The sequence below is a fragment of the Malurus melanocephalus genome, unplaced genomic scaffold (genome assembly GCF_030028575.1).
Source record: "Malurus melanocephalus ecotype Western Australia unplaced genomic scaffold, MMel_1.1 scaffold_88, whole genome shotgun sequence".
Classification (NCBI taxonomy): domain Eukaryota; kingdom Metazoa; phylum Chordata; class Aves; order Passeriformes; family Maluridae; genus Malurus; species Malurus melanocephalus.
The window spans coordinates 1,161,317-1,179,503 of NW_026623320.1; the positions used below are offsets into that span (position 1 = coordinate 1,161,317).

The 18,187-nt window shown below is 37.8% G+C and overlaps 1 protein-coding gene across 2 annotated transcripts in view; it reads right to left on the bottom strand.

Annotated features, from left to right (window-relative positions):
- Positions 1 to 18,187, bottom strand: part of OCA2 (OCA2 melanosomal transmembrane protein) — a 181,446-nt gene that overhangs the window by 42,323 nt on the left and 120,936 nt on the right. For both annotated transcript variants that reach the window (XM_057368091.1, XM_057368092.1), the window contains exons 20-23: positions 14,844 to 14,971; positions 10,614 to 10,673; positions 9,955 to 10,059; positions 1,835 to 1,928 (exon numbers count right to left, since the gene is read on the bottom strand). In XM_057368091.1, the coding sequence (XP_057224074.1) occupies positions 1,835 to 1,928; positions 9,955 to 10,059; positions 10,614 to 10,673; positions 14,844 to 14,971 (387 nt within the window). The remainder of the gene's footprint in view (positions 1 to 1,834; positions 1,929 to 9,954; positions 10,060 to 10,613; positions 10,674 to 14,843; positions 14,972 to 18,187) is intronic.

Sequence of the window (18,187 nt, forward strand, 5' to 3'; positions counted from 1 at the left end):
CATAGGTTCAGCTTTATCCTAATAGAGAAAAGTYGAGAAGAGTTTAAGCTTTTGTTTATAATGATCTAACCTTTTTTCCAAATATTTGAATGCAGCATATCTGAATAGGCACCTTCTATGAATCTCTAATCCCTTCAATTCAAATCATTCTCATGGTACYGTTTACATTTTTACTTTTGTCTCATACTGCATACACACAGAAGTCTCTTAAAATCTAGGCAGTCCTTCAACAAATCAAATTAAGGGAATTTGGGTTAAGATGATAACTGATAGTTTAGGAAAATCGGCTGAGACTTGTAAAGGCTCCAAGGCTGGTGAAGTGCCTCCCACTCAGAATATGTCAGCATAATCTGACTAGTTTCATGTTCCTCATATTTTTTTTTAATCTGAAAATTTAATGAGAGTATGTTCAGTGATCAACAAATTCACAGAATCATAGTGTCATTTAGGTTGAAAAAGAATCTAAGAACTCTGTCTCCGATGAAAATGTGAAGAAAGACAATGTTTCTATGGTAAACATCTATATGAAGATATGCTGATTATTCCAATCACAGGTTTTAAAGAGGAACAGATTAAAGCCACAATATAATGATGAGTAATGATGAAAGAGAATATTCCTGAAATGAATAACTGTTGTGTGATATAAATAATCCTGCCTTTGCCACTTGCTCTTAAAATTCAATCTGTAAATTACATCATTATAATAATTGTTAGGTATTAGGGTCATTCATACTAGCAATCACTTAGCTAAATAAACAAAACTGAACTTTCATTGCACACAAAACTGGTTTTAGTTTTAATTCCTGTAGAATCAAGGAAACTATTTGGAGGRGCATGGAGGGGAAGAAAGGGTGGATATATGGTGAAACAACATGCTAATTATTTTAACTTTATATCATTTAACTACCTAAATATTTAGTGATTAACACACAGCCAATACAACATAAGTGGCATTAAAATTCTAAGTAGCAAAAAATTATACTAGCTTTTATTTCATTAAAACTTGTACATTTTAATGGCATTTAGTGCACTTGCCACTTGCAAATGTTGTATTGTAACATCTTCATAAGCCATTTGCAAAATGCAAAAGAAATCCTTGTAAGTGTCAATTTAAAAGCTGTTGGATTGCTACTTTCTTTCACCCTTATAGCAAACAGAGAGAAAATGCAGGCCCTACAGTATATACATGCTACCTTTTTATTTWAAAAAAATTAAAAACAGTTATAAAAACATCTTCTTGATTTGTGTTAATGTACTGACGACATACAAAATCCCAGTGAACACCAAGATGGGCTCTAAAAGAATGGCTGTTAGATTTATTATTAGAGGTATGTTCCCCAAAGGCTTCAAAAGGATTTTCCTTAGCATGAGAAGTGACAACTAGGTCAGCAAATGGATACTCAAAAAATTTCTGTAAGCCAGCCAGAAAACCTTCCAGTGACTCCAGCAGATTTTGAATCAAGCATTCAGATCTCAGCTATTATATATTTTCTGCATCTTTTCAATGAGCAATGATGGCTTTCTGTTCTGAAAGCCAAATGTATCTTTGTCTTCTCTCTGACAAAAGATCAGAACCCTATACGCACCATCTGGACTGTTTCTTTGTATGTCTGTAGATTATGCAGAAACAGACTTCMAACACAGACTGCAAAAATCCTATTGTACCAGCAGCATGACTGGGATCCTTATACAGGAGCGCTTTGAAGTCAAAGGAGCTGAATCAGACCCTCCATATGCCTTGCACAGTAAAATGATTGAACCTATTGTGCCAGTTTACGCATCCCATAATTGCACAGCCATTACCTTATGTCAGCTTTCTCACATAAACTCTTACCTCCAAGGCATGCACCCATGGCCAATGAGAAGATTAATGGWTTCATAGGCAAGTTAACATCTGGATCTTTACTCAGATTGAGAAGTACAGGAATCTATGGTTCAAGAAGAAAAGAGAATCAGAAGACATTATCCAACCATCAGCACAATATAAGTAAAGTTCATTAAAGGAAACAACTTAAACCACCAGTAAGTCCAAAGAGTAACAAGGTGGGGGGAGAAGGAGGAGGAAATGTTTTTGTTCTTGATGTTGTTTTTCCTCATTAGTATCTTTGCATCATATACTTGATCTATACTCAGCTTTCCCCACTAGTCCCATAGCTGAGGAAGAGTTATTGACAGTAGGCCAAGCCTGACAAAAGCACTGCTAACAAAACTGAGGCTGTCTTAAGGTTTTGAGTGCCTTCAATTAGATCCTTCTAGATCTACAGGATCTATATATACAGTGACAATAAATCAATTCTTGAAAACTCAAGGACAGACATGTATCTCCTCTTCTTCTTGGAGATTACAGTAAAAGATGCCCAGACCTTCACAGTGAARATAGCAGTAGATCATGAATCAGTAACCAAAAAACTTCAAATATTTTTTGTAATCAAATGTATCGGATCTATTAGGGGAAAATTGAGAAAGCTCCATTTGGCAGGCTTCTGATTCATAAGCAGATCAGAGTTATTTTACTTCTTGTTTCAACATTATATTTACCAGAGAATGTGGATTTAGTTCACTAGGAAATATTTGCAAATGGTTTAATGCCAGCCAGCAACTAAGCACCATGCAKYTCCCATCTCATACTCCCCCACATCTCCCCTAAGCAGAGAGGAGAATCAGGAAAAAACATTAAACCTCCTGGGTTGAGATAAAAACAGTTTAATGATTGAAACAAAATAAAATATTATAACAATAATTAATAATTAGCATCATAGTAAATAAGATTATGATAATATTAATGAAAACAAGACACAGAGAAAGGAATAAAATTGAAGATAAATAAGTGATACACAATTGCTCACTACCTGCTAACTGCTGCCCAGCCCATCCCCCAGAAGCAATTGGTGGCAGCTAGACAAACTCCCCACAGTTCATATATTGAGTGTGACATTCTTTGGCCAGTTTGGGCCACCTGTCCTGGCTATGCCCCTCATCCACTCTCCAGTTCCTTGTTCTCCTGTTCCCTGGCAGGGCATGGGAAGCTGAACAGTCCTTGACTGGGGACAACCACTACTTAGCAACAACCAAAACATCAGTGYGTTATCAAGGTTATTCTTACAGTGATTCCAAAGCACAGTACTGTAGCAGCTATTAATGTGAAAATTAATTCTATGCCAGCCAAAACCAGAACAGGTAGTTTTATGAATTTCATGTAATTGCTTTAGCGAATAAAATATTTTTTTAAAAACCCTGAAAAGTGAAATAAGATTTGTAGGAGGGCATAATAGACTTCATTAGGCAATTTGTATAGAGCCTAAAAATACAGCAGGTAGGCTTTACAACCTGATCTAACACCAGTTCTCAGCCAGTGATATTCTTCAAAACTAAAAAATTTCACCTTAGTTCAGAAAAACTGGTTTGAGTTCAACACAATACTGTACCTGCTCGGTTTGAAAGAATGGTGTAATCAATCGCAACTTGTAGAGAGAAACTCATTAGGAAGGGGAGAGGTGACAATGTTATTTTCCTGTTTTTTACAGAGTAAAAAACAGAGGTGTACAGAGGTTTATGGGACCAAAAASGAAAGAGAAAGAATAAGCAAATGTGGAACAGCAAGGCATGGAGCAGGAAGAGATTTGAGAAAATAACTGTCTTAAAATGTATGCTTTCTCAGAGTCTAGGAGTTCCAGTACTGAATAGAGTTATGACTTTTAATCCTCCAATTTTTCATTTTAATTTATTTCACAGGTCACCCTCAAGGGGTATGATCTCAGAGCTGGAACAGCTGCTTCCTGAAAAATGTTTTCACTTTGATAGCTGAGTGATGCTCACCTTTATTGACTGTGTGTGTTCTTTTGGTATGGAGCAATATAAAGGCGTTATGAAGAATTACAACCCTTTCCCCATTCCTCCCACCAGTGGTGCTACTCATCCCTCTTAAATCTTCTAATTGAGTAACCTAGATAAGCTAATGTCTAAACAATTATTTTTGAATTTTACATTGCCTGAATATGTCTATTTCTATTTTAAMGCCTAAGGAAGGCTCAGCATGTTCAACATCTTCTCTTTTTTTTTCATGAAACAGTAAAGAAAGATGTCATTTCTTGACACAAATTTTATTTCTCTCAAACTGTCACAGGAGAACATGATATACAATCCAAAATTATGTTATATTTATTAAAAATATTGTGTTTCAGCATTTCTTGCTGTTGAGGTCAGTCCTAAAGCTGTTGCTAGACAGCTCTCAAGTGCAGAGCAAATARTGCCCTTTTGACACCCAGCAGTGAGAGCTTTCAGAAAGCAGAGCCCTGTGGGTATTCAAGAAGCCTCTCCCTTCCCATGGCAGGAGGTCTGGAACTGAATGGCCTTTAAGGTTCTTCCAACCCAAACCCTTCCATGTTCCTTTGATATTGTACATTTTGTCTCTATGTGCAAAATGTCAATGAAACAGCAATTCACACTGTTATTTTAGGGATTCATTGGTGCTCCACACCATGGGACTTGACAATTCACACTTCGCTAAGAAATGCAAGTGGTAACGATGTCTTCAGTAAAAACTGCAGAGAATATGCATTAATAGAAAACAAACTCTTTGTAGCTTCCCAAACTGTTGATGATAGCTCTGACTCTGCAGAAAGCTACAGCCAAGTCTTACACTTCTAACAAGCAGTGAAATGCAGGACATYAGAGAAACTCTAGAAGGACAGAAGCCAAGGAAATTTCAAAAATAAAGCTGGCATTAAGAACATGAGATACATGCAAAACATTCAGCACTGCAAGAGGAAAGCATATGTTAGTTTTAGAGACAATAGTGGGCCGAAAATTATTAACTTGCTAAAACCAGTCAAAGACTAAGTCACCTTGTTAGCCAGATGGTTCACAAAAATTGTTTGTTGCTCTGTATTGASGAAATAGTATTTAAACTCAGCTAAAATGAGGATTTACTGTGGCTGTATTTCTGCTTCCAGTAATAAAAAAAAAATATAAACAGATGGTTTCAGCATATACAGGTGATAAAACACGTCAATTAAACTAAAGAGCATACTGTTAATAAAATCACATCACCTAAAATTCTAAGGGCAGAAATTCATGGCTACTCAAATGACAATACTAGAAAAGTCCAGGCCTTGAATATTACGAAGTCTGCCTGTCAAAGAATGTCATTGAGAGTTTAGCCTGTTGAAAAATGAAGAGAAACATCAGAGGTTTAATAGAATGACACATAGAGCATCAATAAATTCATCAGTATTAGAAAGCTGGATATGAAACATGAAAAAAATTTGCCATTCAAAAATTAAAATGTGAGCAGCATAATAGCTAAGCTCCTGGTTTATGAACTTTTCATGACAGAGCATTATCTGGGTGTTTTTTAAGCAACTCCTAGGTGTATCTATACATATTAGATTTCCARCTGGCAACACAGCCTTTTACATACATTCACAGAGTTCACAGTCCTGCAAAGTATTTCTCAAACTCAAAATCTTGGACACTGAAACTGTAAAAGGCCCAGTTGTAACAACTGAATCGTCAAGAATCCAGGGAGCATGATGGGAGTCATCCAAGCGTACTGAAGAAGACAGCAGATGTTATGGCAGAACCTTTCCAGATCATCTGCCAAAGGTCTTGGGAACCCGGGAAAGTCCCTGCTGGCCAATATCTTGCCAAAGTTATTCCAGTTTGCAGAACAGGCATGAAGAAAGACCCAGAGAATTACAGACCTGTCAGTTTAACCTCAGATCCTRGAAAAATGTGAAGAAGCTTCTACTGGGACTACTGAAAGKCATTTAAAGAGCAACAGAACCATGAGGCACAGCCAACAGGGGAGCCACATTGGGAAAGTCCTKTTTCACTGATTTGATATCCTTTTGTGATGAAGTTACCCTCATTGTGGATGAAGAGAAGGCAGTGAATGTAGATTTTCTGGATTCTAGGGAGGCTTTTGATACTGCTCTTCACAGCATGGACAAGCTGTCCAGCTGTGGGATGAGCAGGTTCACAGAGCACTGGATGAAGTGCTGGGCTGAAGGGCAGAGCCCAAAGGGTTGCACTGAATGGGGCTACAGCTGAGTGGTGAYGGCACCGGCGATGCTCCTCATGGTTCTAGGGCCAGTTCTGTTCAAAATACTTCCCAACATTCTGAAAGCAGGAGTTGATTGTGCCATTAGCAAGTTTCCTGATAATGCTAAACTGGGAGGAAGGTGCTGTTGACTCTCTTGAGGRATTACATGAAAGTCCTTGAGCATGKCCAGAGGACAACAGCAAAGCAAGTGACAGGTCTGGAAGGCATGTACTGTGAGGAGCAGCTGAGGACTTTGGGTTGGTCTAGTTTGGAGAGAAGGGGGCTGAGGGGGTGGTTTCTTTGCTCTCTACAACTTTCTGAGGAGGGGAAGTAGAGATGGATGTGCTGAGCTCCTCTCCTGGGATACAATGACAGAATACAGGGGAATGGCTCAGAGMTGCATCAGGGCARGTTCAAACTGGGTAACAGGAAGCATTTCTTTACTGAGAGAGTGGCCATACATTGGAAAAGTTTTCCAAGAGAGGTGGCMAGTGCCCCAAGCTTGTCAATATTCAAGAGTCACATGGACAATGCCTTTAATAATAGTATTTAACTTTTCATCACCTGCAATTTGTGCAGGCGGTTGCACTGGATGATTGTATTGTTGTAGGTCACTTCCAAGTGAAATAGTCTATTGTATAATTCTACAATACTCTTTTAWAGCACATCTTTTACTTGGTGAAATGATTGATTTTCCTATCACTTGCAGATAGCTATCACAGTTGCCAGGCATGCTTATGCAAAGAAATACGCTCATATAGACATCTATTTAATTAGGGAGCTGCATCTTCACTTTTCAATTTAAAGGGAAGGGAAAGTTCCTGGGATTACTGTTCATGTTCATTGGGCAATTTGCAATCCCATCATCTTGYTTTGGGTCAGTTCATGATCTTTGCATATAGGATGAGTTATTTGAGAAAAGCAATTAGAAGATATTCCAAAGACTGTTTTGTCTCCATGCAGTTCCAATGCTTTAATTTAACTTTAATTTAACAAACAGAATTTTGGCAAGACAGAAACAATAAAAGYAATCAACCTACAATGAACTAAGTGCAGTCAGAAACTCATGCCACCATTTCTTATAGGCAATTATCTTTGTGAAGCATCCTCTGTAGCAAAAAATTCTTGCTGTGTTCTGCCCTCTTTGCAGAGATTTCAGTTTAGCAACTTCTGTAYGTGAATTACATATGATGCTGACATTTTTGATTGTGGGTTACGCTAAATTTACCCTTGTCTAGGACAGAGAAGGATTTCACCAACAACGGTGTTGCACTGACAAGATATTTTTGGGGTAAAGCAATTCACATAACACACTGTTCTGATTTTTGTAATTTCAGAATGTTTTAGTGAGAGAGGTGTTCTCCATGATGCTGTTGCTGAAGACTGCTCAAAACCATTGATATGATGACTGTCCACCTCACTCCATTTCTCAGTTACTRCACTGATTATGCAGCCCATCCCCTCTCCCTGCTCCAAGTCTGGATGAGATGACTGTCTCACATAGTGTTTTAGGGGATGAATGGAAGACCTTATACAGCAACACACAGGCAGTGTTGGGGACATTTCATGAACGAAGTGATGCCCGTCTCCTTGAACCTTCCCACTCCTGAAGGAAAAACAGTACAACTTTCCAGATGCCYTTGTCATTGTAGTAGATATTCACCAGTCAGCCGGGGCCTCAAAACCAGAACGACTGGGACTGGGAAGATTGCCTCATCCCTGGAATACAGGACAAAAAACATGGCATGCTTGTCTCTCTAATGCAGAAAAGACACCATTGGTGTCCTTGACTGGGTGGTGCCACCAGACCTTTCATCATCTCTGCATGGTATTTAAGGAATTCACACACAAGTCCATCAAGATGTTACCCCATGACATCTGTTTCCTTTAACTGCCCCTGGTCAGTGGCAGAGCCACTATAGGCAGAGGTTTGTGATGCCATCCTCCAAACATTTCTCAGTCAGAGCACACAGCTGATATCTATGAAACTGCACAGATTTTTTGTATTTCTGGATTCAAAAAACTCAAGAAACTTGACAGATTCCGCATCCCTACCCAGCACCTGGTMCATCAAAGCTATGACTAACAAAAACACAAGAGAGATTGACCCATTGTCATGACATTTGTTCACCCCGAAGGAGATTTATAGAGACCTGGAGGGATTCAGTACACCTGTCTCTCATTATTTTGAGTGCAGGCTCATTTGTGAAAGGTGACCTTTTCCTAGGATAGGACGGGATCATTCATGGCTATGTCACAGCAATGCCCCATACTCCTTTTTCACTAGGGAATGTCAAATCAAGTTCATATGTGGAAGTCCCTGATCAGTGAAAAGTCATTCTGCAAAAGAGCTGGGTTCAATATATTTAATACTCCTCCTCATAAGTTCATAACTTTTGCACATATACTGAAAAATAGCCTTCCAAAACAAAATACTGCTTGTTTTAAGAGCAGGAACAAAGTGACAAAAAAAAAATTAAATGGAAGTTTAAAGATCATGGGACTTAGTTACTTAGGAATGTTCTGTAAGTACTTTCTAACGCAGAATGACAAGGACAAAAGTGCAAGCTTATTCAGTGAACTAGATGAATCTCAACTCTAGTTTGCCAAATAGCATATTAGCATCGTAACACCTCAGCTAATGACTGCTTTTACATAGGTGAGAATATGCCCTCATATTTCCTCCTGTCTCTTCTTTCTGCCTATTAAAACAATGAAAACATCGTAGCAGCCTCTTATGTCCATCGCAAAACAGAATGAGAAAAATATAAATTTGAAATAGTTTAAAATGTTGACAAGGATCCCTTCTGGTCCACCTGTATTTGCCATCCTCAAAGATACAAAAGAAATGGTCTTCAGGCATCCCAAAGGATTCTTGCATTTCAGTCCTRTTTTCCAAAATATCCTCCTTTGGCTGATATGCACATAGGTGCTGTTTGGTATTGCTCCAAGCCAACTTTATAGACTAGTTGGATATGAGGCAAAAATCTTCTAAGCGAAGATTTCTGCATTGCTGCTTAATAGTCCTCAAACATTTGCTGGGAGGCAACTCATCCTGAACCAATCTTTCCTTTCATGCCTATTGCTTGCAGTCTGTTGTTGTTAAATCAATATAATTCCACAGGAAAAACCATGGTAATCAATGCAAAATACCATATTGATATATATTTATGGAGTAGTTGTATATCTGCCCAATTTTTTTATGCCCTGTAAGAAGTGTCTTAAACCTTGGCACAGGTTAAGAGTGAACATGACCATCCAATAATGGATGAAAAAAGGTGAAGAAAAAATATACTTAGATAAGAAAGAGCTGTAACACAGAAACATTACTGCAGTATGATGAATGAATTATCTCACTTTAAACAGAGAACTTGATTGAAGAAACCTATCTGAGCATGCCCTAATTTGTTATAATTTGACGCTTTTCTGATATTAAAGCTCAGCTGCTGACAAGCATTTGTTATGCTTAACATAATTTGGTGTTTTTCAAACTAATTACATAAGTAAGGTGTCAATAAAATGTTTGGGTGTTAAAAAAAGCATTAGTGTAACTACACAGCACATGGAGGAAGAACATATAGTACTGGATGGATGATGGATAGTGACAGTTTCCTTCAAAAAGACAATTTAATTTTTTGACTGCGTATGTGGACGTAAGAAGGGAAAGTGCAAAAATGCAGCCAAAACTGTGTCTCTGGTCCCTCAGCTACTTCAGGCTGCTGGCAGCAATGGCCAGCTAGATACCTTAACAATATGAGTTAGTTTCTAATACTTATTTAATCTCAAAGGATAAAGTAAGCCACAGCACAGCAGAGATAAGAAAAAAGTATCCAAACAGCAAATTGTAATCAGTAAGCTCAGCTCCCCTGMCAGCACCTGGAGGAGGATGTGCAGCACTGCACAGACCTTACCATTGTAGCTGTGAAGGGGATGTTGTCAATCACGGAGGAGGCCAAAGCAGACACCCAGAGCACTAAAATGATGGCCACTGCCAAGCGCTGATCCTCAGGAACCACCTGGAATTGAGAGAGAGAAGATTATAACTTTGAGATCAGCATTGCTCTTTGTGCCCCCTATGGAATAATTGCATGCTCTTCACAGTTTTAATTTATCGACATTTATTATTCCTTTAGGCTCTGAAGTAGGAAAGGCATCTTAGATAAAACAGTCCAACATTTAGTAACACAGTCACAGCTCTTCTTCCAAGAAAACTTGAGCAAACAGAACTACAAAAATTGATATTTCTAATACTCAGATTTCACACAAGAAATACACTGTGCAACTGTGAATTTTGACMTTTAACTGTTTATACTTTTTTCACCTTTGCATTTTTTGAGGTTTTAGACTACAGAAAAGGCTTCTCTATTGCATTTAAGGCTATGTTTATTCTGGCTGTGGACAGCTATATATATTAAATATCATCTATGCCAAAGTGGGACCTGCTTTCTTGATATTGCTGATGCAGGAATGCAATCATTAACATAAAATTTTAAATAAAAGACTATTTATTGTACTACTGGAGTAAAACTACTTTTCTTACCTTTTAAAAATTATAAATATTTTAACATACCTTTATTAACAAAGCTGTCTGCTCTCCTATATAGTCTATTAAATGCAGATGAGCCAAAGCCTGAAAAAAAAATACATTGATATCAAGTGGTAAAGTGCATGATATAATTACATTTTTTTCACTGGATGTCAGAAAATGCAAAAWTTTTTCCCATTTACAAAATGTTGATATTCAATTCATGTAGCTTGTACAGCAGCTCTGTAACTGGAAGCAAGAAAAGACACAACAGAAATTGGTGGCTCTGTTTACAGAAGTGAGTTGCTTGTACTGAAATGACTTGTGGGATTGCTTAAGAGCATGGGACACAGGATCAGAGAATGGCTGAAATTTAAAGATGACATTATTCAGTGGATACATGTCTTCTGAATACCTGAACAAAACTAATTTCAAACCAACTTCCCCAAACCACAATACAGATAGAAGTATATCATGTGTTTCAAAGGCTGGATGAAATCAGGCATCTTGTGCTCAGTCTCAGAAGAAGAAAAAACAAGAAAGCATTAAAAAAGACACATTAAAAACCCAAAAACCTACAACAAAAACCATCAAATCCAGTACCCATCTGCTAAAGCCAGGACAGGGACCTTGGGTGAATGGAAATTAGCCCAGAGGCAGCAGCACCTGAAAGACAGGAAATCCAGAACTCCAATGCCCAGGTTAGGCACCTGAACTAAGGAGGTGAGCCCGGTAAGGACTGTACCCCAGAACAGCCTGGATCAGAGTGCTCAGTCCTCACTTATTTTTGGTTTAGCCTAGACCATGCTGGTTGAGTTCCTTTAATTTTTTTCTGWCAAGTAAAGGAATCAGTGAGCTGCAATACCTCACTCCATTCCCTCAYAGAGCTGCAGGAGTCAGTATTCACACAACACAGCTTCCTACACCCGGCAGTCAGACAAAATAAAAAAAGGAAAAAAAGCATTCAACTCTCATGCTGTCAAATTCCATGACAGAYACAGACAAAGATCTTAATAGGCATCCAGTGCTGTGGTGCAGGACACTGTCTTGTCAGAGTGACTAAGGTGCTTTCATTCAGACTGGGAATTCCTGGACTGGCAGGTCAATTGGACATCAGCTGAATTACAGTGGTTTGGGTATCACCACATAGTAAATTTGGCCCACTTTTTTTTTTCTTTAACAACACATTGAACAAGAAAAGATTTCTCTACAATTAAAGACACAGCATGCAGAAAACAAGCAGCAAAACTTTTAAATACATGCATATATCATTTACAGTTAAAAAAAAAAAGAACTTTTTTCATTACTTTAGCTTCCCAGGGGAAAATTTCCTAAGAAATTAATTCTTGTTGGTGATTGTAAGTTACCATTTTCTTTCTAAGTAGTTCTGCTTTATCAACTCAAAGATTACGATAGTGACTTTTAAAATTTATGAAAAAGCAATACCCTTAATGAACAGCAATACTTTTTGTATAATTGTTTTGTGTTCACACTCTAAAATAAACTTTTAAACAGATATTGTCATCAATTAGAGCCCATATTTACACTCAATTAATATTGCTGCCTTATTAATTATCTACTAACAGTACTTATTACTTTTCAGTAACACTCAAAATCCATTCTAGAARTCAAGAAAAGAGATGTGCAGGACACACACATCACTCCTGCAAGAGAGTCTGCAGGTAGCCCATCTCATTAGAGCTAGTGACAATATTAATCACACAAACAATTTTAGGATGTCTCTGTGATCTCCAGGCCAATGTCCTCAGTGTAAGTCAGCAATGAGTACCCTGCCACTGTCCTCCCCTGCACATAAACTGCACAGTGGGTCTCCTGGATATTCCTGTGTCTTCTAAGAGGAGTATTATCACACTAAYTGGTGTCTTCGGGGATACTGGTTCCTGTGTGGTAGTTCACAACGGAGCTGTACTGCAGAAAAAAATCATGTGCCATTTTAAAACAAAGTCTAATTTGTGCATAAAAATTTTCATTAATCAGTCTTGTGGATAGTATGTCATGATGGATGTTGTAAATAAACTCTGCCAGAAGGAATTAGGGCAAAATGYCAATTTCTACTATAAAAGTGAACAAAGAACTGTAATCCCAAGAGGCATAGGGACTTATTTTACATAGACAGAAGAAGAAAAAAGATTTTTATATAATGTAACAGCCACTTGTGGATAAAGACTAAAAAGACAGTTGTAAAGATTAATTACCCAGAGGACACAACAGAAAACAAGAGACGTCCAGAGGACTTCCAAGYGTTTCATTGCAAAAGATGCACCAGACTGGACTGATGAGCCCCCAAAGGCAGAAACTCCAAGAGTTCCCCTGTGATTCAGGAACTCARATCACATTTTCCAAAATGACTTGCAGCGTAAGTCCCACACAGGTTTTTAAATGTGCCTTGTAATAGGAAAGAGAACATTTATAGCAGTAGGAAACAGCTTCAGACTGAGAACTATCCAAGCTGAAGGATCACCAAGGGTGAGCAATATGAGCTGACAATTGCTGGATTTCCTAGACCATGGAAAGATTTCTTATACTTCAACATATATCTTTGTTTTGACCTGTTTCTTTTTGACATGAGTAACTTAAAGGAAAGAAAAAATGCCTTGGCAGGGACTGTCACCAACTAATCCAATAGATTCTGATAACAATTAGAAGTGATGATATACATAGAACATTTTCTCATTCATTGTGGGGAAGAATTTAATGTATCTCTTTTTTTTCTTGATTATCTGGACAAGTTTCTTTCATGACCTGAAATTGCTGTCATTCTAGTGAGCCAGGAAAAATATTCTTTCATTAGCAAACTATTCACTGGTGACCTGAGAAACCATAAAAATGAAGTTCAGTGAATCATAATAGTTGTATCGAAAGTCTGGCAGTAAATGGCAAATAACTTCCTGTGTATTTTACTGTGTTATTGTGCAGTCACACAGCACTCAAATCACAGCCACTCCATCCAAGTTCAAACAATAAATACATCAGGGAATACAACTAATAAACTGTTACAGCAGCAGTAGACAAAACWATCACGGCTTCAACATGGATTCCCTATAAGAGCTAGAAAATGCAAGGTTGTATAGAGCCTGATAATAACTAAGAACTAAAAATTGCCTGTACTAATGAGCATAAAACAAATCAACATTTCTTGATGAATTTTAGACTCAGTAGCTCACAGAAAATTTCATAATGATAATCAGAGTTTCCACTCATCTTCTCRGAGGTTACCAGATTCTGACTTCCACTTTGGCATTAATTAGAGTTAGTTGGATTTGTTCTTGTTTCTATTTGCTTCAAATGTTGCTATCTTTACTGCTGGTGATTTTTTTAATAGATTCAATTTTCAAATTATTGGGATCTTTGCAGTTATTTGGAGGGGAGAGGGGAAGAAAGAGGCTATGTGAGGAAATTTGCTATCACAGGCTTTTCCCAGGCTTCTCACACAGACAATTCACTAGCCATGGCAGTGTCAGTGGTCACTTGGGTTTTGTCAGTCATGTTTCTATGACAGTATGACATCATTTAATCCCAACAATTAMCAACTGAAAAACAGTCAGTGTTCTAGAAGCCTAATTAACAAGTTAATGTGAGTATCCATACAAAAAATACCCAAATATTTGGGGTAAAATAAATCCTCTCAAGYTATACAAAAGTATCAAATAGAAAATAAAAGGGATACAAACATGGATGGACTGCAGTCAAGCAGACAAACACACAGAAAYTACACAGCAAGATATCCAGGCATTTCAAGAGCTGAGTATCTTTCAAATTAGCATTGCAAACTGAAATTCAGTGTTATTTTCCTTTCAAGTCACACTCCCATGAGATATCTTAGGCCATTTGGTAGCCAGCATGTAGCAGACAGCACTAGAAACATTTTTCAACTCTGGTTTAATCTTGTTCTATTATTTTCCTATCATTTGTATAAATAATTGTAAACAAACACATAAATACATATAAAATATCTGCACACATAGACCAACAACAAATGGAGAAACTGAAATTCAAATTACATAAAAATGGTTGTGTCAGATACATACAGCAAACACAGCAGAAGGAGACAGACTGAGACCATGTTTATAATGAAAATTTAAATAACAAAGAGGTACAACTAACTTTCCTGCTCTTCAATTCYTCTGTTGCCATAACTATACTTGATCAACAATATTCCAGTGGGATTGAACCAGCAGGAGGCCTCTTTCCGGAACATAATTCACATTTTAAATCATTTGCAATTCTTCAGGCTTTAGAATCAGAGAACCTTACCTCCATGAGAACAAACAGTGCTGCAAAGAAAAGGAGGGTTGCCCACTCAACTCTGTTCAATATCATCTCAAAATCATGGATGTCTGCTAGCACTAGCAGCCAAAGGGCTCCCAACATGGCAATCCAGCCTGCAGGAGAGAAAGAGAGARCAATGTTTGACACTTCACAGACTTATTATGTGCTACCAACATGTAAGTTACAGTATTGTGATTTTCAAAGATTTTTGCCATATTTTTCTCTGACTGTAACACGAAGGTTTGCAGAATCCACAGGATGCATAGTTTCTGCTTTCAAATTAAAATAAAACATAAAAGGAAAAAAAAGGCAAAGAAGACAGAGTTGGGTTACCCCACTAATCAATGGGTTTGAATTACAGAGAAACCTTTAGGTATTAGGATTTTGCAGCTCCCAAAACGCTGGCTGCATCCTCTGGACCTTGAAGACTCAGTGGCTTCCTGCTCTAGGAGATAAACAGGAAAGGAAATTCTCCTTAGAACAGAAGAAGGACTTASAGCAAAAGAGGATCTCTTCAGATATGATCCTTCTGCACATCCTGAAATGTTTTAATACACATATGTAGGTAACTGATTGAGAAAAAATGTAAATCAGATGCACAATCAGCCAGAAAACATAATTAGCAAATCTCCTGTCCGAGCAAGGCTCACTTTCYCTCTGCACAGTTGCAATGCTTGTTAGACCTGTTTGATCCCTCTGGTTCATTTATCTTAAAACTCCCAGAGTTTCCAGAGCAGCAGAGCAAAGTGAGAACTGCCAGTTCCATCTAACATGACTTTTCAATAGCAAAGTTGATTTCCTGTCTTATAAAACAAAGCAAATCTGTTCATGAAACTTAAATTAATTTGCTCTGAACATAAAGGAAGGGGATACGGAAATACRCTGCCTAATTTTCTTCTGACTGTTGTCTTGGCTGTTTTCTGAATCCCATTGAAGAACAGCGGGCCCAACTCCATCCTAAATAAATAAAGATTATGGCAATTCCTGTTAGAATACTGCAAGGAGAAGTAAGCATGTGCTGATTTGAAGCTGAGTAGCAGAATTTAACTGTTATTTTATAAAAACCTAAGTGGCACTACATTTCTACACTACATTTTCTCACATACATTTTGTATACAAGTACAACAAAATGAAGAATTAAAGAATTTCACATTACTTCTGGAACAATCCATGAAAATATCATATTATTTCTATGCTTCTGTCTCCAATGAAAACAAATCAACTTGAATATGCTATGTGGAGATAACAATCACTAAAGGTAATGAAATACTACAGAATTGCAGAAGAAGTGAATGGAGCCAGGCACTTTCTAGTTCTAGCACCATGAGTGTTATCAGCACACATTAACTTCAAKCATTCAGCTTTGCATGAGGGAACAGTGCCTGGCCTCACAAAATTATTCCCTGAGAATACAGACAGGCAAGGGAGGTGTCACCCTGCCGTGCTTCAGCAAATACAGCTCTCCAGAGGGAATTCCAACACATCAGCTGCCAGTCCTGACTGCACAGAGCTTATGTCAGTCTGCACACACGAAGTGAGAGGAGAGTAGGAGAGGGAGAARGAGAGGGAGAGAAGAGGAGGAGARTCTCCTGSCATTTTTTRTTGCCTATGAAAAATTGAAAGTACTAGGATATATTAAAGACTGGCTTCACTGGGKTTTTTTCTGACTTCCTGGACCATAAAGGAGACCCATGAGGAAAAGAAATAGAAATAATTTTTRAAATAGCTTCTCATTACTCTAGTGAAAGCAAAGCCCATTTACAGTTCCACAGACCACTTCCTTTATTGTCTTTTAGTGCCTCTGTTTCAAAACAGTTGATGCCCAGAAATRGAACTTGGAGAGAAACTTAATCTAAATTCCATTTCTACCTGTTGAAGAGGGTGACAGCTTCTATTTATTTTAGGGAAAAAAATGCAAGTTTATTATAAAATGCATATTGCAAATTTATAATGCATTCTTCATAAGAAAAAGCTTCCATGTCCTCTGCCTAGTGCCAGAAAAAAAAGTACAGTAGAGATAGCTTGAGTGCTTTGCTTTTCTCATACTCAACAGGGAAAACCACCTTTGGAATAATGTTTAGCTCATAAGCAGAACTCAATTGCCATCCTACTTAAAAAAAACAAACAAAAAAAACCCCTCAAAAAACGTATTTTAAAATAATCAAGCAGAAGAACATGAAAATATAAAACAATCTAATAGAATCAAAGAGAAGTCTAGAATTTGGAGGTAGACAGGAGAAAGAGAAAGAAACTGTAGAAAAAAATTACTGTGTAATTTGTAAGCCTTTCAAATGCTTGTTATGAAAAATTTGTAAGCAATTTTGTCCAACCAACTACCAGCTAGAAAGCATAACAAGCTTGYTCTGAAGAAAATGAAAATGTGGATGCTGTGTGTTCACTTTACATGCACAGAATTTGGGGCAATGGATTTATGAAGACTGTACACAAAAATGTCCCTTTTCTGAAAACTGAAATGACACTTGAGACATTTGAACTGAAAACCAAAGTCAGGATAACATTACATGATCTCAGTGCTCGCCTGGGTGAAACAAGGTGCTGCTCAAGACAGTGCAAGATGGTACATTAAGGTAGGAAGATATAAAACTGTAGAAATCCAGGATGGGAAACAACTGAATGCCAAATAATCCCACAGAAAAGACCTGAGAAACACAGTGTGTCACAACTAAATCTCATGGCCCACTGAAACAGGGAACCAGGGCTCTAAGTAGTAAATTCTGTGAAGCAACCTCTGCTCTCCTCATCCCTGGTGAACCCTGAGAGTACATACCGTGAGATGCATACCCACCAGGAAATCTGCGGCAGAGAAGGAAGGACAAACACCCTGAACAGCTGACTTTTGAGGAAAATGGTAAACAATCCAGGATATTTAGTTCAAAGATAAAATTATTAAAAAGGTCCTGACAAGTCTTTGGGTAAATACCAGGCTTTCTCAAAGGGCAGAGAGAAACTTGTTTGTAGGAGCAGTAGTGGGCAGGACAAGAGTAAGAAGGAGGTGTTAACAGCAGCAAAGATGATTCAGGCAAAAAAATATTCAGGGTCACACACAGTGGATGAGAAKTAAGTAGAGGGGTGTTTTTAAAGTCACCTAGACCAGCTTCCGCCAGATGAAAATACAGTACTCTTACCTGCAAACAATGGGAGGAACACACTGGTTTTTAATACGTTTTTTCCCTAAGAATTATTTTCATTTCCTGTGCTCTTTAAAATTCTTTATTTTTCACAAAGGCCACAGCAACTTTTTGTGAACTGCAAAAACCTTTTAAGCCCATAATGTCCATTACAGGCTTACCAGCTAAAATATATTTGGT